General features: G+C 41.3%; 1 protein-coding gene across 1 annotated transcript in view; it reads right to left on the bottom strand.

The window, feature by feature from the left end:
* prkcaa (protein kinase C, alpha, a) overlaps window positions 1-20,730 on the bottom strand; it is a 162,817-nt gene that overhangs the window by 19,073 nt on the left and 123,014 nt on the right. Inside the window, exons 14-16 of the mRNA XM_061680640.1 lie at window positions 12,647-12,727; window positions 8,544-8,651; window positions 4,372-4,512 (exon numbers count right to left, since the gene is read on the bottom strand). Coding sequence (XP_061536624.1) covers window positions 4,372-4,512; window positions 8,544-8,651; window positions 12,647-12,727 — 330 coding nt within the window. The remainder of the gene's footprint in view (window positions 1-4,371; window positions 4,513-8,543; window positions 8,652-12,646; window positions 12,728-20,730) is intronic.

Raw genomic sequence — 20,730 nt, 5'->3', positions numbered from 1 at the left:
AATACTATATTTCAAAATGTAAGACACAAACAAATGTCTACATATGACTAGTTCTGCCTGTCCTCCTTATATGTGTTTGTATGTTTGGCTTGCAAAGACTTGCCTCATCATATCCTTCATAAGTAATTGACGATAAGTATATATAAGTGACTAAAAGAGACATGCAGACCCTGTTGTGTAACGCACACAGACGTACACACGCACACACACACACACACACACACACATTTTTATTTATTCATTGTATGTATTGGATCGGGACACAGTATCTGCAGATACTTAAAATCAAAGACTCGGACTGGGGTGCAAAAAAAATAAAATAATGTGATCGGGACATCCCCAATTACCTTCAAGTACAAATGCCCCAGAAGTTGTAAAATTTTTACTTTGACCCAAATAGTGGTGAAAATATGCAGCACAGTTTGAACAATTTTCGGAGTCATATTTCCTGACGTCAGCCTACGTATCAAGCAAACCGTCAAACACCTCAGTAGATTTCTTTTCAGTCAATATCAAAGGGTTAACGCTGCATGTAATCTGCCTATTCTGTTGGCTTTTTGTGACACCTTTTCCTGAAAGGTCAGCAGTGGTAGGACAAGAAAAAAGAAGACTTGCCTCGCATGTAGCCATGTGGATGATGATCATGTTTAAGCCATGTTTAGTACTGTGACTGCTTTTCTACCTGTTGTGTTTGTTCGATTGCCATTGGCTTGATATGACTCGCAAGACTCTCGTATTTACCACAGACTAAGTATGAGGTATTTCCTAAAAGCAATATGATAATAATGCTCCACATACTGGAGTGCCAATAACGCCAGTAGTTCACTGGCTGCTCAGTGCCATACATCTATAGTAGCAATGAAGCCGTTCAGTGTTGTAGCCCCTTGATGGACTGTTCTGTTTAGTATTCATGAGCAAGCTAAATGGCTCCATTCCCCGACGACCTAGCACAGGGAAAGCAGACAGAGACCATAGATGGATAACTTGCAGGAAAAATTACAATAATGTTTTGAGCAAATAGTGTTTAATAATCATAATAACCCGATAAGATATCAGTCTTATTAAGAACTGCGTTTAGAAAGGGTTATTTGAGTTGAAAATGGAAATGTTTCCTTTGTATTTTGTATACATATTCCATGAAATATAATCAAGAGTGTTGAAAGGTGTTGTTTATATTGACCTTGCAACAAAAACAAATCTAAGTCTTCTTTCTGTCTCAGAATTAAGAAAAATTATTGCGATGTGTGTGCATAAATATCATTGTCATCATCCATGTGTAAGAGTAATTGTGACCAGCATGGAATTATTTTTGTGCTTTCATTGGCTTATTAAACTGAAAATTGTGCAATCAATGTCTTTGTGACAATTAAAACATTTGTGGCTCTTTGCTGCATTCATTATAGTCGACAATTTAATATCAGTAACTTATTACCAACATTGACTTTTAGGAATGAATAAGAATAGCAATAATCTATGACACTTGAACATACAAAATTTGTACAACCAATGGGAAACCTCTTAATGTATCAAAACCATGTTTAAGAGTGTAAACGACAGATTATAACACTAAAACGTTGAAAGGTAAATTGAGATGAAACATGCAAATAAAAAAAGTAAACAATACAATTTTAGACATTTAACATGGCAACAGCAAATGCAACAAAGCTGAAGCATGTCACAATGTGTTGCCATGTGTTTGTGAGCCGTGAAATATTTTAAGGAAAAGGAAAACTAGCTTTAGGCAGTCGACAGCTTCCTCTCTGCTTTGGTTGTGATGCATTTCATGACACACCAATACATCAGACTGTCCATCAATTCTCCATTTTCTTCCGCTTATCCGGGATCAAGCCTGGGGGCAGCAGGGAAGCCCTGAGTTCACTTCATCCAGCAGTTCCGGAGGGATACTGAGGCCAGCTAGTAGACATACAGTAGTCTCTCCAGCTTGTCCTGGGTCATCCCTTGAGCCGTGCCCACAACCCTTTGAGGGAGGCATCCAGGAAAGCATCCTAACCAGGTATCTGAGTAGCAGCTCTACTTTTACCAGGCTTAGCCCCCTGCCTCTAAGGGAGAACCCAGACACCCTGCAGAAGAAACTCACTTCGGCTGTTTGTATCAATCATCTTGTTCTTTTGGTCACGGCCAATGACTCATGACCATAGGTGAGGCTGGGACTGTAGATCGACCAGAGAATTGAGAGCTGCATCTTTCAGTTCAACTCCTTCTTCACCGCAGAAACGGTTGCAAAGTCTGCATCACTGTAGACTGTACGAATCCACCTACCGATTTTCCGGTCCATTCTTCCCTCACTTGTGAACAAGAACCCAAGACACTTGAACTCTTCCACTTAAGGCATGATCTTATCCCCAACCTAGAGAGAGAACTCCACTCTTTTCCAACTGAGGACCATGTACTCAGGTTTGGGGGTGCTGATTCTCATCTTAACCTCTTCACCCTTGGCTGGGAACCGCACCAGCGAGTTAAAGATTGTGGCATGATGAAGCCAACAGAACCACATCATCTACAAAAAGCAGAGATGCACAACGACTCGGCTGCGCCTACAACTTCGACTTACTGCTGGCATTAAGAACCAAACAGACACTGGTTGTAAAGAGACTGAACAACTCTTATCAGGGGGTCCGGTACCTCATACTCCCGGAGCAAACTCCACAAGACTCTGTAAAGGGCACAATTGAAGGCCTTCACAAAGTCCACAAAGCACATGTTGACTCGTTCGGCAAACTCCCATGCACCATGCAGGACCTGGGGTGACCCCAGGTTGAGGGTGTAAAGCTGTTCCACTGTTCCATGGCCAGGACAAAAACCACACTGCACCTCCTGAATCTGTGATTTGTCTTCTCAGTGTGCCCTCCACTCCAGAACCCCTGAATAAACCTCAGCAGGGAGGGTGAGGGGTGTAATTCCCCTGTAGCCTGTACACCCTCAGGCATATACAAAAAATGCTTCTTTACAAAAAGGGGGAACAACCTGGCCTGCCGATCCAGAGGCACTGAGCCTGATGTCCACATGATGTTGCAGAGGCATCCCAGACAGCCCCACAACATTGAGAGCCTTTAGGACTAGTAAATATCTCACTAGCCTCTACTAAACTATAGTTGGCTAACATTACTATATCCTCTTGCATCCATTCTTCTCATCCCCCAAAACTCCATCCATCCATTCATCTAATCCCCAAACATTCCATTAATCCATCTATCAATTCATCCATCATCGAACCAACCATATTCCCACCAGTACATTCATCCATCCATTAATCCATTCAGCTATCAATTATCCATGTGTCAAGCCACCCACCCATTAGTCCTTATAACAACCGACAAAGACATCTATCTGTGAACCAATCCACCCAACCATTCTTCCATCCATCTACTCACCCGCCAATCATCACAGTAAACAATCAATAACCAGTACATCACAACGACCCACCAATACATGTACAGTACTATATCTTTCCACATACCAATCAAAATATTCATATTTCGAACCGCTGACCCATAAGTACATCCACATCCAACCATCCATCCATCCATCTGATAGAAATTACTGGCAGCATGCTTTGGCAACACTGCATACACTTTTTGTTTGACACCCAGAGCTCCTTATAAACATGGAGCATTACACTTAGTTGCACCGACACAACAAATACAAAATATCAACAGAAGGTACACTGGGAAATTCAGTCCGTGTGCGCTCTCTGCACCCCAGAAACCTTTAGAAACTCGGAGCCTTGTTGGAGTGTGCTGTTCGATACAAGCAGAACTGACTCATTCAATATGGTAGATGTACTGACGTATCTGCCAAGAGCCAACAGGTTCATGAGTAAAGTTATAGAAAATGGAGCGCGCTCTGTCTCTGAGTACCGCAATCTCAGGGCGGTAAGAGAGCGTCGGACTGGATTTCCAAATGTACCCAGACACTGAGGCGAGGCAAGGATTGGTCCGAGACTACACGACTTCATGTCTTTTGGGCTATAAAAGACTAAGACGAAAGCTTGCATGGTCTCTTTGGTACGGACGTTGTTCTCAGCTATGTGTGGAAGAAACCAGCGCTGAACCTTTACCAACCTTATTGTTTGACTCTGTATTTTAGAATCAATTGTAAAACTGTTCATCCGGCCTAATCCTTGAAGAATCACCTCGACCAGAACAAAAGAACCGGGTAATAGAGGTTTGAACGGTCGGCAGGCTAAACCTGGGCTGCAACTTTTCTTTGTTCTCTCTCTCTTTTTTTTCTTTTCTTTTTTTTTAACCTCTAACACATTCATCCATCCATCCATTATGTAATAAGATCTGGCCACCACTGATTGAATAACTTTTTACCTACTATTCAACTATTCATGTGTGTCGGACTTACCAGTTTGGGCTTGAAGGGCGGTTGTATCTCCTTGTTCTGAAGGCGTTCCCAGTCAATACGTCTGAAGAAGGCATGTTCCCTGACATCCCGCTCTCCTTCAAGGCCGCAGCCCAAACGCTTGGACGGATGCTTGGTCATTAGCTGTTTGATGCACAGAATAATACAATGACATAGAGTCAAAAGAAGTGAATCACACCGGCAATGTCACATCACAATTCTACTCAAAAAGAGCAAAAAAAAGATTGTTTTTTTTTTTTTTTTTTTTTTTTTTTACTCCCTCTCCAGTACTATTTCACTTATGTGTTCCTGAATGTGATTCCACTGCTTTTCTAGGTCAGTAAATGACAACTACACAGAAGGGCTAGAAAAATAAGTGATATAATTGTGATTCCCCACCCCCCTCTTTCTGCTTGTTTTCCTTTTAGAGAACTGCTGCCACTTTTAATAACACTGCAGATGACACGAGGACACAGTTTTCATTTGTTGAAAAATAAAAAAATTAAAAAGTACCCATATGAATATGTGCAAAGGGTCCTTGTTAAATTATGCTTGGCCGGCTAGCACATATGTATCAAAATGAAATCATCTAGAATAAAAATCAGAACAACTGGAAGTGGAAAGGACTTTAACAATACGTTTAACAATAGCATACACATTTTGACTTGTCTCTCTAAGCAAAACCGTTTCTATAATATTCATATTCATGAAATGTTTAATAAGCTGAAGCAATGAAGCACATTTATACTTAAAATTCTAATTGATACTTGACGTTTTTTTTTTTTAATTTTAGTTTGACATTTCAATATGATTGTCAAAGACTTAGACAAGAAGTACTTTACAAAGTGCAGTTGAATTGGTAAGGACACCAATACTTTTGTGCAGCGTGCAGTATGTCTCTTGCTCACAAAGTCACAATTTTTTTGTTCTTTTCACAATTTACAGTGGTTAAATTCTTATGTTTAAATCAGTGATTCTCAAACTGGGGCCTAGGCACCCCTGTGGGTACACAAGCCGTAACTTGGGCCGCTGCAAAATAATTCATAATGTTGAATCATACCTATATATGGGGACCAATGGTCCTTCCTACTTTAGCTTTGGGCACAAAGTGTTCAAATATGATTGTGACTCGGGATGTCCCGATTCAATAATGTGATTTTCATCTGATTGAGAAAAACATTGAAAAACATCAGTTTCATTCATTTTCTGACATTTTAAATGTCAGAAAGTGACAAAATAATCCAAAAGTACAAAGACCTTGCCAAACGGAACAGTAATAGCTTCATTTGATTTTATACAATGTAACCCTTCAGGGTTTTTTGTTTTTTTTAGCATGTGAAAGAGATACAGACTCCAGTGTGTGAATGTGTATGTGTGACACACAGTCTGGCTTGATTCTATTGGCCCGTTGCACCAAGCTCGTTTGGTATGAGGAGACACGACACAGACGGCCCACCTGGAGAGCAAGCTGAAAGGTACAGTACTTCTAAAATACTCAGCAGTCTGCAAAGCTGCCTCGCTGAACGACGTCGTCAATGAGTCGAGGGAACGTCGGACAGGTTAGGAATTGTGACACATTCAAACGAGTTTAACTTCAAAATAGAAGTTTAACGAGTGTGAATTATTTTGTGACAAGCATGCTCGATGCCCACTTGGTTGCATTAGTTCACATTTAAGACACACACACTATAACTATGTAAATTGATTGTTTATCATTAATCTGCGCAAACAGAGGAATCCCCCATAATTGTCCCCCAGTCCCCAGGGGGACAAAATGTATAACTGCACCATACAATTAAATGAAAAAAAATATATATTATTATTCACCCTGCACAAATAATGCATAAATGTCATATGGCTATATGTCAAGATATATAACACGGCGAGTCCCCACCACCCATGCCTAACCTAACTCCGTTCGCACCTTTGTCCACAATTATACAGTTTTAAAGTTGTGTCAATGATCTTTGTGAAAGAAAGGAAGATATACCGGATATGCAACTGTTAAATCCCATTTCCACCATTAATATAAGACTGTGTCAGGGTCCCATTTCACTTCATTCTTCATACTGGGACTCATACTGTAAACTCACAAGTTAAAGGTCAGAGGACAAAGATGTTATGAGGTCAGTTAAGATTCATATTTGCATTGTTTATATGTTACGTCATTTCCACCAAGTTGTGAATTATCAAACAACTATATAAAAATTGGGTTTTTATTACATGTATTTAGCCCCCTGCCTCTAAGGGAGAACCCAGACACCCTGCAGAAGAAACTCACTTCAGCTGTTTGTATCAATGATCTTGTTCTTTTGGCCACGGCCAATGACTCATATGACCATAGGTGAGGCTGGGACTGTAGATCGACCCTATGTGTGGAATGGAAGTTAGTGTAGAGCCCCGTGTTTGATTTTACATTTTATATGAATTACTTTGTATTTATTCATCTAAACAATTGTAGTTTTTATTGAAATATTTTTATTGATAATAAGTTATTCGGGGCGGCACGGTGGACGACTGGTTAGCAAATCTGCCTAGCATATCTGTCTCATAATTCTGAGAAACTGTGTTCAAATCCCGGCCCCGCCTGTGTGAAGTTTGCATGTTCTCCCCGTGCCTGCATGAGTTTTTTCCGGGTACTCCGATTTCCTCCCATATCCCAAAAACATGCATGGTAGGTTGATTGAAGACTCTAAATTGCATGTAGGTGTGAATGCAAGTGTGAATGGTTGTTTGTTTCCATGTGCCATGGGATTGGCTGGCGACCAGTTCAGGGTCTACCCCTCCGCTCGCACGAAGATAGCTGGGATAGGCTCCAGCACGCCCGCAACCCTTGTGAGGATGAGCGGTACAGAAAATGGACGGATAAGTTATTCCGTAAGTGTTTGTTTAACAGTGGGTTGCACAATTTACATAAACGTTGTTTCACAGTATCACAAACACTAACCTTGTGCTTCATTGGTGGGTAGGTAAAGGAATCAATGTTTTACACAGCATTTGGTTCCATTCATTACTCTTTTCTTGCAGTCTAGGTTGACTTTTGTTTTCAAAATTCACCGGTGTTGTGTGAAGTTACAAAATGCAGAGTTCCGGTGTGTGCCCTTCAAAATAAAAGGCTACATGCATAAAACAGAACGTCAAGTTAAAACTTGCACATGTAAACCATTTAACATGACAAAACAATCCCCCAAAAAAACATTTTTTATAATGCTATATTGAACTTTTCGTTGAAGCATTAATTAATGAATATTAAGTTAATTGGGTTAGTTCCACACACATTGTCGTTTAGTTCATAGTTTTGATACTGATACTGGTTAGAAAGAACCCCAAATCAAATGTTCATTTTAGTCTATGCTGCGGGCTGCTAAGAAAATGGATGTTCATAATGTGGACACCGTTTATTTAAATCATGCAAACTTTTTTTGACCTAGCCCCGTAAAAGAATTGGAATCGAGAATCGTTTGGAGCTGGAATCGGGATTGGAATCGCTTAAATTCAAATGATGCCCAACCCTAATTATGATTAGTTCTCAAATAATCAGAAGAAAAACTCTTCTTTTTGGACCACAAAGTGGACAAAAAAATAAACTTAATTAAATGAATTGATAGTTTATTATTTGGAAAAGTAATGATAATAATATTATTAATTGTACACACCTTCAGTGTTTTACAACTGCAGTTATGTTTCAGGGGTATAACGGAAAAAGTAATAAGTTTCTTGCAGTGTTTTAATAATGTATATGCCCAAAAAATATTGGTGAGAGGTGCCCAAACTAGATTTAAAGAACATCTACAATATTCTTATTCACACTCAAATTGAACTAGGCAGCTGTTTCTTTCAGGACTAAAAGATGATAAATTTAGAACAAGTGGACTTTCTGGTACATGAATTTAGATTATGTCGGCTTCTGTGACGAGTACCACAAACCGCACTTAAATTGCTGATTTGCATGAGCTTCAACTAACATTAGGTTAGTTTTTTGGGGAGGAAAGACAGCACAGTTGTTTGAAACCACACAATGTTGGAACATAGCGACTGATGGTTCGCGTTGAAGGGACGCACGAAGCTGCCTCACATTAACCTTTCATGTAAAGCAGCTGGATTCATCGCTTGCTTAACCACACAAAGTGCAAAAACAGAAACATGCCATTGATGGTATTGAACCTTTCACTCACCCCTTTGCAGATAGAAACGGCCTCTTTGGACAAGGACTTTGGGTAGGACACGTTGTGCTCCATAATGGACTGGAACAACTCGTCTTCATCCTCTCCATCAAAAGGAGGCTGCGGACAGAAGGAGCGTGATGTTGGTGAGAGTTTGTTTCATCCATTATCGCACAATGGATGAAAAGGTGGTTGCACTTCCACAGAGACCACAAACAACTTTTTGTTAAGTGGCACCATGTAGCATGAAAGGGGTCCAATAGTGGCAGGATTAAGGATTTTCATCTTTTTTTCCCCAGACATACAAATACAATATAACCAAATTTTTAAATGCTCTGCAGTAGGAATGGTAAAAATAGCTGAATGATCATTTGATGTACCTTCAAGAATATGGTCATTGTGTGGAATAGATTGTTAATTTATAAACTGAGTGCTATATTTCTCTGCAACCAACAGAGGCACTTTCATCCATCCATTTTCCTCCGCTTATCCGAGGTCGGGTTGCGGGGGCAGCAGCCCCAGCAGGGAAGCCCAGACTTCCCTCTCCCCAGCCACTTCCTCCAGCTCTTCCGAGGGGATCCCGAGGTGTTGCCAGTCCAGCCGAGAGACATAGTCTCTCCAGCGTGTCCTGGGTCATCCCCGGGTCTCCTCCCGGTGAGACGTGCCCGGAACACCTCACCAGGGAGTCGTCAGAGAGGCATCCTAATCAGATGCCCGAGCTACCTCCTCTGGCTCCTGTCATTCGTGAACAAGATCCCAAGATATTTAAACTCCACTTTGGGCAGGATCTCATCCCCGACCCGGAGAGGGCACTCCACCCTTTTCCGACTGAGGACCATGGTCTCAGATTTGGAGGTGCTGATTCTCATCCCAGCCGCTTCACACTCAGCTGCGAATAGTTCCAGTGAGAGTTGGAGGTCACGGCTTGATGAAGCCAACAGAACCACATCATCTGCAAAAATCAGAGATGCAATACTGAGGCCTCCAAACCAGATCCCCTGTATGCCTCGGCAGCGCCTAGAAATTCTGACCATAAAAGTTATAAGTCAGTTATCTGACCATAAAAGTTATATCTGTGAGAAAGGGCAGCCTCGGCGGAGTCCAACCCTCACCGGAAACGAGTCGGACTTACTGCCGCAATGGGGACAAAACTCTGACACTGGTCGTATAGGGGCCGAACAGCTCGTATTAGCGGGTTCGGCACCCCATACTCCCGGCCGGCCACAGCCCGAGAGGGTAACATGGGTCCCCCTTCCCATTGGCCCACCACCTGTGGGAGGGGCCATAGGGGTCAGGGGCATTGTGAGCTGGGCGGTGACCGAAGGCAACAGAGGCACTTCACTATCAATTTTCAATCTATCTAATTTCCATCGTGCTGGTTCTCAATCAGGTCACGGGTGGACAGAAACTTATCCTACCTGACTTTGGTCAAGAGGTGGTGTACACACTGAATAGGTCGCCCGCCAATCACAGGGCACTGAAAGAACCGTTCACAACTACAGTATGGACAATTGAGAGTCTTCAATTAACCTAACACGCAGGTTTCTGGAATGTGGGATGACACTGCAGTATCCGCAAAAACCCACACAAGCACAGAGAGAACATGCAAACTCTACACAGGAAAGCGTGAGGCAAGATTTAAACACGCGACCCCTCAATTGTAAGGCATAAGTACTGGCCACTATTACTGTGCCGCCTAATCTTGAACCAATTATTCATGGTTCACTATTTCGAAATTCACTTATTTGCATTCCCCCCCCCCCCCCTGTGGAACCAATCTCTGGCCAACCTATTCCTGTTTTTGTGCTCTTTCTGTAGCACCCTATATTCCAGACCACCCCAGCAATAGACAAGAATGGTGAAAAAGCCCTGTCTAACAGGAAAGGAGTAATTGGTGTGAAGGAAGTACACTACCTCCTTCATGTATCACTTCATGATCTGATTTATCACTTACTGTAAGTGATACATCTTGACTGAGAGAATACTTCTTTGTATGTCGGGCAGGAGCTACGTTTAGCCTGTTGATGTAAACTGACGTTGAAATAATACACACAATACATCGACGTTTCTCCTAATCATGTCAACCAACTGCCGAGCTTTTCCTGTCATCGTCCCAGCATTCAAAGTCCCCACATTCAATTCTAGGCTCCGTTTTCCTCTTCTTTTTCTGCCAAAGAACCCGCTTTCCACCTCTTCTTCGTCTTTGACCCGCAGTAGCTGAATCTCCACCAGGGCCCCGTAGGTTACCGACGCCCTGTAGGTTAACAGCGCCGGTGGCGGACATTATTAACCCGGGCCACGACCGAGCCGTTATGGAATTCTTTGGGAAAAAATGACAATGAATCAATTGTTAGTATTCCCCATGGTTGATCCAGGGGGAAAATGGGAAATATGCATCGTTTGAAAGTTTTTAATAGTTTGAGAGTAAAGGTCAAAAATCCAAATTGATTTACAATCGTAGGAAATATTGTTGGAAATAGGTTTCCCGCAGAAGAACTTTCTGGGTAAAGGTAGTGGATGAGACAGTGTTGAGCCTTCCTCGGTGGGTGGTTATCATCAATAACTCTAATGTGGATGTCTCGACAGTTCAGGAAATGAATTTTGTCATTTACACTCCACTAGGCCAGCGAGAGATAGCCTTTCTGCTTTATGCCCTCTTTACCCAGTTTTACAAACACGGGAACATCTCTGGTAAAAGTTATGTTCATTGAATAAAACAAATATTAGCATGTGTCATATGTGTGGAAAATATAATACAGTCGTACCTCGAATTCTGAGTGATCTGACTTTTTTCAAGAAACAAGCTGTTGCTTGGATGATTCTTTTGTCTTAAGTTGCAAGCAAACATTTTACAAGCGCTAAATGGTGGGAGTGAAAATCAGAACAACCAGCAGATAGTGGACAATTTTCAAAGAAAGACGCCAAATGCTTGCTTCCAGATGTTTACTGCCATTGCCAGTTGAAGAGTAAAAATAAAACAGAGAATTACAAGTTGTGTATTGAACCAAACTATAACTTACAAAAGTCTGATAGTTTAATGCTAACGCACAATGAAAAATGCCATAGGCGAGCTAACGAAGGTAGCGTCGTTCTATTGGTACCACCTGTTATGGATTATAATTCGTTCAAACAACCGGTGGTGGGCGCCACAAAAGCATGCGGGGAAGTAGCACCGGCAGAAGTCCTACAACTTCCCAACATGCTTTGCGCCGCTCTTTGTAAATTCTTGTCTGGACATTTTTCTTTACACTTACATTTGTTCCTTCCTGTATTGTTATGAGTGTCTGCCTTGTTGGGCTAGGTTGGTATGTGTGCATTTTGTTTCCTCACTGGGGATTGTGTGATTAACTGTGCCCTACTGGTCATGTTTGCTCCATTGCCAAGTTACATAGTGGCATACCTACTGTATAAGTGGCTGTTGCTCAATAAAGTTTCCACTTTGGCATGGCAAAAAGAGCCTCAGTTGTCCTTGTGCGACTGATAAGCACCACACTTCAATAAGTTAAAGGTAATCACTTTTCCGGAGCCTGTCGGCTTCTACTGCAGACTGTTAAATTAAAAATCTGTGTTGCACTGAACCCACAACAAGGGATCTGCAATATTGCGAAGGACTGTATCAATATAATACTGCCTCCTGGTGGCCAAGGTGCAAAACACCGGAAAAAGCGCAACGCTAACGGGCATTGAAGCATGAAGTCCATCCATCCATCCCTTTTCCGTACCACTTATCCTCACTAGGGTCGCAGGTGTGCTGGCGCCGATCTCAGCTGACTCTGGGCGAGAGGCGGGGTACACCCTGAACTGGTCGCCAGCCAATCGCAGCGCACATACAGACAAAAAAAATCATTCACACTAACATGCACACCTATGGGCAATTTAGAGACCTCAATTAACCTGCTATGCATGTCTTTGAGGCAGATTTGCTAACCAGTCAGCCACCGTGCCGCCCTAAAGCATGAAATTGTGATGCACAAACTATTAAAAAAACATCAATAACAATTTTTGTAGGTGTTTTGTGGGGCTGGGACCAATTAATGGCATTTCCATTTATGTCGAAAGTTTAAGGAAGTGTGTGTGTGTGTTGTGTTGTGTGTGTGGGGGGGGGCTGCACTCACCTGTCCAGCTAACATTTCATATAGAAGCACTCCATAAGCCCACCAGTCCACAGAGCGTCCATATGGCTGATATGCAATAATCTGTGGAGAAAAGAAGATAATGTGAGTTAAATAATGTAATTAATTAAACCACTGTTTTTCATATTTTACTTGCATTAGAAAACGGTCATGTAAACCACAGTGGAGAAAAACGATGGAGGGGCAACAATTACTTTTTGGTCAGACTACATACTGGGCTACATACTAAAAATATGGTCACGCTTATGCTACATTCAAGAAAACTGGGAGGTACAAAGTCTAATCGCAAAGTGTCCGAGTAAGAGGTAAAAAACTCTTTTCAAAGTTCGAGTTTCCTTCTGGACTGAGAGCAGTTGCTCAAAAGAGTTGCATTTTTCTCACTTTTCTTCTTTGGAGTTCAACTATTCTGGGTTTAGCATTTTTTTTATTTTTTTTTTTATTATATAGAATGCAGCATTAATGTCTGATGTGCTATTTTTAAATAAATAAAAAATACATAACATCCAATATCTCCTCCAGCAACAATGTCAATAACTTCTTCAACAATATTGTAACTGTTGAGCAAGCACAGTGCATTGTCCATCAAGAAGAATTGCTTCAGTTCACGCCATTGCGTTTTCATGGCAATCATCAGAGCTCATGAAAAAAATAAACGGCATACACCGAGGTCCTCAATTGTAACAGAGTTCCAGTTCGAGTTTTTTTGTTTTCAAGCAGAGGTTGAATACAGTCCTAATATTTTGTTGTCACTAAATTACTGTTGAATGAAATTTTAATAAAGACACAAAAACAGTAGTATTCCTAAAGCATTTACACTGTTTTGCTGATTCTCATTCTGGACTGGGAAGATTATAAATACAATTCTTAATCTATTTGAAGTTAGTGTTTAAAAATAAATAGCTTTTAAACACTGCATCCTGAAGTACTCTAAAATGGAAAAATAAAAGCAGAACACATGCCTCACACGCACGCACGCACATGCACACGTAGCTACTCTAAGTGTCGATTGGCTGACTCGTGTCAGGTGGGAGGAGTTGCAAATGCACATGATTGGTCTTTGTATTCCCTGAATGTTACATTAAATGCACATTCATTTACTACTCCACTGCCCCACACAGAAGGAAAAGGACATTGAGAAATGACACGAGCTGTCAGACACACGAAGGAAAAGATTAAAAGAAGTGGTCAAATGTTTGTCTATGTCGATTCTCTGTCATCCAGGTCATGGTAGTCTTTCTTTCTTATGTGGTGCCTAGGATGGAACTCATTACAAAAATAAAATTAATTCATCACATTTTCAATCCATTTTCTAGACCGCTTGTCCTCATTAAGGTCGTGGCTAAACTGGAGCCTATCGCAGTTATTCTAAACACCTATAAAAACCTGTCAGTTGGTATCTTAATACAACCTGTGTTATTGTTAGTTGTGCCAGCACAAGCAATTCAAACCTATACCGTCTCTATGGTACTTAATAGTGAATAAACACCATATCACTTGCATGTTAGTTAACTGGTGTACGGGGTTGCTGTGCCGGCACTCCGAGGAAGGACCCCCTCCTCCTGCAAAGGGGGGGGGGCTGAATCAGCGCGCCCATCCCGTGGAGGAATCAGTCAGGGGGACACCACCCGATCCCCAGGGTGGTCCCCTAGCCCAACCAAAGTGCCTCAACCAGCCTCCAAGGGAGGGGGCAAGGTGACCGGACCACCAACCCCCATGCCCGATCACCCCACCGCCACCCCTTTTTTTTTTTTTTTTTTTTTTTTTTTACTTGAATCACCATTCATCAGTAGCACTGCCTTCCTCATCTTCTACGTTCGGTCCCTTTTCTGTCCTCTCTCATCTTTTCCTAATGGTTAGTTGTTGCATGTCCTCACCGGGTGTCCCCCCCCCCCATCCACATATAAGAACGCGATATGTCTTTTTAATGTTACTTGTTGTCAAATATCTAGACTGTCTAACCATCTGTGGTTCCACACCTATCCAAACGGTACTTTGCTGAGCTGAATTGGACTGTACTCCTTGGAGGAAATGTCAGTGCATTCTAGTGCTTTAGTAGATATTCTGCATTGAAAAGGTTGGCCTAGAGAGAACGTTCTTGAACTTAATCCTTGATTTTGATCTCTTTAGTGAACAATGATGAAGAAGGGAGGTCTCACTGTCTTTTTCTCTCCTCCATGCTTTTAATTAGCTAGCGAAATCCTGATGATGAAATGCCTGAACATGCCTGTTTAATCCTGTTTCCTTCCAGAAGAGTGGTGGTCTTCGGATTGTGCCACTGTTATAATACTTTCAGGAAGAAAGAAACAGTATCCCTCTAAACACAAAGCAAACCACTCTTAATAGCAAAAGTATTTTATATTTATAACTCCCCCCAAAAACATTGATGATACTGATATTGACAATTCGACCCTCGCAATAGACTTCGACATATCGCATGATTAATAAGGAGAGAAAGGTTATTTAACCCTGTTGTGATCTGCTGCAAGCGGACAGTATGACAGCCGGAACTAAGCCAAAGCTAGACAGTGTGTCATTGAGAACCCAGAGAAATATGTCACATGCATTGAACTCTGTCTCTGTGAATTGACCCCTACGGTCTCCTCCAAAAACTGTACACATTAAGGAATTTAACTTCAGGACACTTTAGGACGCATCAGGTCAGGAGAGTCAAAACAGTGGCCCTGTGTATGACATCACTGTTTTGGATCAAGAAAAGACATCTTGCTCAGGGACGTGCAGTTGGAGAGATATAAATGGAACTAGGTGAGGGAATAATGCGAGTGCGAAGTAGTACTAGACTAGACTAGAAATGTAATGTAAATTAATTTGTTCCAGCCTCTAACTTTCACCAGAATAATAGCTTTATAAACTCTACAGGTGATGTTTTAAAGAAAAGCATGTTGGGGTATCAAAATACTCCAAGAATTATAGCATATTTTCGCTCATTTTTTTGTCTGAAATCAGCCCATATGAGAGCGCACTCCAGTCTCAAGCAAGTGAGCCAGCCCTCATCTCACCCTACATACTGCTGGGCCAATAGCGAGTCCGGACCTCATTTCCATGACGACTACGAGCAAAGCTAAGGGGTGCTGCACTTTAGCCCCAGATCTAAAAAAAAAAAAAAAAAAAAAATAAAAATAAAAAGTCACATTGAATTGTGACGCAATATCCTCTCGCAGAAGCTGAACCAAACCACCAAATTACACATCACGTAATGCTATCTGACATGAATATGAAAAGGAAATCTTTGACACTATTTCTAATATTGTCAATCAATATTTTTTATTTCAACATGAAATACAAACATGTTTCAACATGAAATACAAACATGTTTCATCTGTTTAGTGGTCAGCAAGCTGTGACTTGCTGCCCATTCCCACCCTGTCTTGTCTACAACACCACCAGCAGACATGTAAAACAATTCAGTCCTGGTGACCTTTATGTAATGCCTCCCTGGATGTTTTCAGTTTTGCATTGAGTTGGAGGATAGTAATGAATAAGTCAAGTGTTCTCTCTATCAGCCAGGTTGTGAGAAGAGATAGCGATGAGAAGAGACAAATGTGACCCGTGCCTGACATTCACTGCTTTTACCCTATTTTTTTTCTTCTTTACTTTATTGTATAAAAGCCTCTGGCCGGCACTGCTGATTCACTGCAGCATTTGAGTGTCTCTGTATGTATGTGTTTGGAAGCACACACATTTGTGTGTGTGCAGGCCTTTTTGTGTGTATACCAACAAGTCTCTTTGTATAATCTTTTCATGTGTAATTATTGCTTCACAATCTTTTTGACAATATTCTATACTATTCTAAATGAATTTCTGTCTGGGGTTATTTGTGTACCTGTTCTTGTTTCTGTGCATATGTTGGAGTGCATGTGTGCGTGCGGGTGCGCGCGCGCGTGCGTGTTGCTGTAGACATCGCTCTCCCATTAGGCCTAATACTACATGACAGTTTTGGATCAGACTGCTAGCTATTGCGGGCTACTCTCTTTGCAACAGACACTCACACACACATACTCAAAGACACACACGCTGACACACAGCAGCCCAGACCACGACTGTGCTCCATATGAAAACAATTTGGAATTGTGGTGAATGCCATGCTGATGTTAAGGTTCCCTTTGAGGATGCTTTGTGCTGTGGAGCAAATGCAGAATGCATCAGGCATGCTTCCATGCTCTAGAAATGGACTCTCCATTCTTGATGTGGCTGGTTTCCTTCGCTCATAATACATTCTTAACTCATTCACTGCCATAGAGGTTTATATTCATCAAGTGGAATCTAACCGTTTACTGCCACCGACATACATATACTGTACGTCAAGTACGCTTTTCAACGGGCAGACGTTGGAGAGTGCCTTGCCCAGCTTGTCTGTAAAATTCAGGTTTATAAACCACTGTAATGACTAACAGATCACTGCGATGGTGGCAAAACAGCTTTTGAGTAGAAGATCAATATTACGGCGTGAATCTCAGCTTGTAATGTCAATTATGAGGGAGAGAAATGCCAACATGTAGACTATGTATGGTATATGTATGGGATAAACAGAGTATATGTTGCCGTCGTTCGTAGAAAGTGTGTGTCAAGATCGTGAGTGATGACGACCCTATCCGTTTCATAGTTGTGTATCCGCAATTAAATGATTTTGTGAAGTGTCCGTTCTAACACTTGCCCTTTAATTGCTTTAGTAACCAACCCCACACCAAGTTTCTCAGCCAATGACAGATAGGCAGCTCGTCTGGACAAAGTCCTTGAGTGAAAGAACTACTTTGATGCCGTGGAAGCGCTATCTAGTCCAAGTCAAAAGCTAAGTAGAGTGGAGTGTTACCACAGATTAGTATTAGCTAATAGAGTTACTAGCAATAGCTTCTAAAAAAATTTTACAATAATGTTTGGCTAAGTTGTCGATGTGTGGGTGGGGTTTTTTCGGTGGCTTGGTGATAAAATGCTGCCTCCTGTTTTCTGGGTTTTACAGATTAGGGATGGAAAACAGCTTTAGCTTCTGAAAAGGGGCACTTACTAAAGTTTTTTTTAATTATGATTATTTTTTTTTATTTTAGATTTGGTTAGGAGGAGGTCGCCCAGCCAACTACCACCCCAAACCACTGCCCAGTGAAACCCACCACCCCCATCAAGTTTTTAGTATACAACCCCAATTCCAATGAAGTTGGGTCGGTGTGTTAAACATAAATAAAAACAGAATACCATGATTTGCCACTCATGTTCAACCTATATTGAATTCAATACGCTACAAAGACAAGATATTTGATGTTCAAACTGATAAACTTTGTTTTTAGCAAATAATCATTAACTTAGAATTTCATGGCTGCAACACGTTCCAAAAAAGCTGGGACAGGGTCATGTTTACCACTGTGTTACATCACCTTTTCTTTTAACAACATTCAATAAGCGTTTGGGAACTGAGGACACTAATTGTTGAAGCTTTGTAGGTGGAATTCTTTGCCATTCTTGCTTGATGTACAGCTTCAGCTGTTCAACAGTACGGGGTCTCCGTTGTCGTATTTTACACTTCATAATGCGCCACACATTTTCAATGGGAGACAGGTCTGGACTGCAGGCAGGCCAGTCTAGTACCTGCACTCCTTTACTACACGTGCAGAATGTGGTTTGGCATTGTCTTGCTGAAATAAGCAGGAGCGTCCATGAAAAAGACGTTGCTTGAATGGCAGCATATGTTTCTCTAAAACCTGTATGTACCTTTCAGCATTCATGGTGCTTTCACAGATGTGTAAGTTACCCGTGCCATTGGCACCAACACAGCCCCATACCATCACAGGTGCCGGCTTTTGAATTTTGCGTCCATAACAGTCCGGATGGTTCTTTTCCTCTTTGGCCCAGAGGACACGACGTCCACAATTTCTAAAAACAATTTGAAATATGGACTCGTCGGACCACAGAACACTTTGCATCAGTCCATCTTAGATGAGCTCGGGCCCAGAGAAGCCGGCGGCGTTTCAGGGTGTTGTTGATAAATGGCTTTTGCTTTGCATAGCAGAGTTTCAAGTTGCACTTACGGATGTAGCGCCGAACTGTATTTACTGGCATCGGTTTTCTGAAGTGTTCCTGAGCCCGTGCGGTGATATCCTTTACACACTGATGTCGGTATTTGATGCAGTGCCGCCTGTGGGATCGAAGGTCACGGGCATTCAATGCTCCTTTTTTTTCCTGTTCCCAATTAGCCTGTTCACCTGTGGGATGTTCCAAACAGGTGTTTGATGAGCATTCCTCAACTTTCTCAGTCTTTTTTGGCACCTGTCCCAGCTTTTTTGGAAGGTGTTACAGCCATAAAACTCTAAGTTAATGATTATTTGCTAAAAACAATAATGTTTATCAGTTTGAACATTAAATATATTTTCTTTGTAGTGTATTCAATTAAATATAGGTTGAACATGATTTTCAAATCATTGTATTCTGTTTTTATTAATGTTTAACACAACGTGCTGACTTCATTGGAATTGGGGTTGTACATTTTGACATTGACTTGCAGGGTTTTTTCGATTATTTTTTCTGTTTGAGGTCTCCTATGACTGATTGTACAGTGTGTGACTTTTCAGGGTTCAGAATATTTTATTTTTGAAAAAAAGCGAGTTCCGTGTTAAAGACTTTAGTAGGTCACAAATTGTCAAAATGAAATGATTTTATTTGTGACAAAGTTTGTTTTTTATCGTAAGTAATGGCTGTTGTTTCTTATAAGCAATTTGTGTTATGGTAATACAGTGGAACCTTGATTTAACGGACCCCAATTTAATGGATATTGGAAGTAACGGAACGTCTGGAGAGTAAAAATAGTTTCGAAAAATAGTCGAAAAATAGTTTCCTGTTATCAGTTAAATAGGTGTTGACGAAATCTGTTAGTTCCAGAATTGGCCACTGTTGTTTACTGGCGCTGTGGTGTAGACAGTGACTGGGATACACGTATTTCCAGGTCACAGATCGCAGCCAAGTTGAATGTGGTGACGTTCTCATCAAGGCTATGCATTGACGTTGCCGCCATGTTGAATGTGGCAAGAGTTCCAGGACATGTACAGACGTGGCGGCCATGTTGTCAGAAGTACTATCTATTTTCGCTTAGAACTCTGCGCAGAGAGAGCGTACATGGCGACAGTGTTAACTTTAAAGAGGAATATGACACACTCAAGTTGTCAACCTTTTTTATATTTATTTACAATAACTTTGTACTGTACTGGGCATTTTAGACCATGAAAAAAAAAAAGTACAAACTCATTTTGTACCGTACAGTAATATGGGTGCACAGGGCCACACACAAAAAAAAAGGTGGTTGAATATTAGACTTTACGGCGATCTGATCGGTGTTATCGGTATCGGCCGATATTTAGCATTTTATGCTGATCGGCGTTCATGTCATAAATCGCCGATCCGATGAATGATGTCATCGATCGGCTCCGCCCCAAGACATTTAACTGTGAATCCAAAAAGCTAGTTTATTTGAAGCACTGTCACGTGTCTTGTTGCGCAGTACTGTAACTATCTGACGGCCAATAAAGTTTTTTCTTGTCGGTGAAAAAACACGTCGTCGGTGTTGGACTATTTTGCGGTGTCTCAGACAACAAGTAAGTTATTTGCACTCTGTGCACAACTGAAGTACATCGTGGGGAACATCATCTAAATGCTTCACCAACAAATTTGATCGAGCACTTGAAGAATGTAGACGAGGAGCATGCCGCGTTCAAACAACGCAGCATGAGGAAATTTTAATTTTTTCTTTAAAGTCAAACGGACTCGAACTCTGGACAACACCCGTCCATATAGCTGGGACAGTGGGAAAGTTAGAGTAAGCATGTAATTAACAGTATTTATTAAAGTAATTTAATTTCAATAAAGTAATTTAATTACAGTAAGTTAGCACCCATTATTTCTGTCACGTTGTAATGTTGTTTTGACCTAAACTTATGTCAGTGGCCAATCCTTGAATGCCCCCTAGAGGTCATTGATGTTTTAACTTTTGTGTAAAATGCTAGAGAATAGTTTGAGCTGGGATGACTCCAGCACGCGCATAACCCTTGTGAGGATAAACTGTACAGAAA

The sequence above is a fragment of the Phycodurus eques genome, chromosome 6 (assembly GCF_024500275.1).
Source record: "Phycodurus eques isolate BA_2022a chromosome 6, UOR_Pequ_1.1, whole genome shotgun sequence".
In the NCBI taxonomy this organism is placed as follows: Eukaryota; Metazoa; Chordata; class Actinopteri; order Syngnathiformes; family Syngnathidae; genus Phycodurus; species Phycodurus eques.
This window is presented reverse-complemented; position numbering and strand designations above follow the sequence as displayed.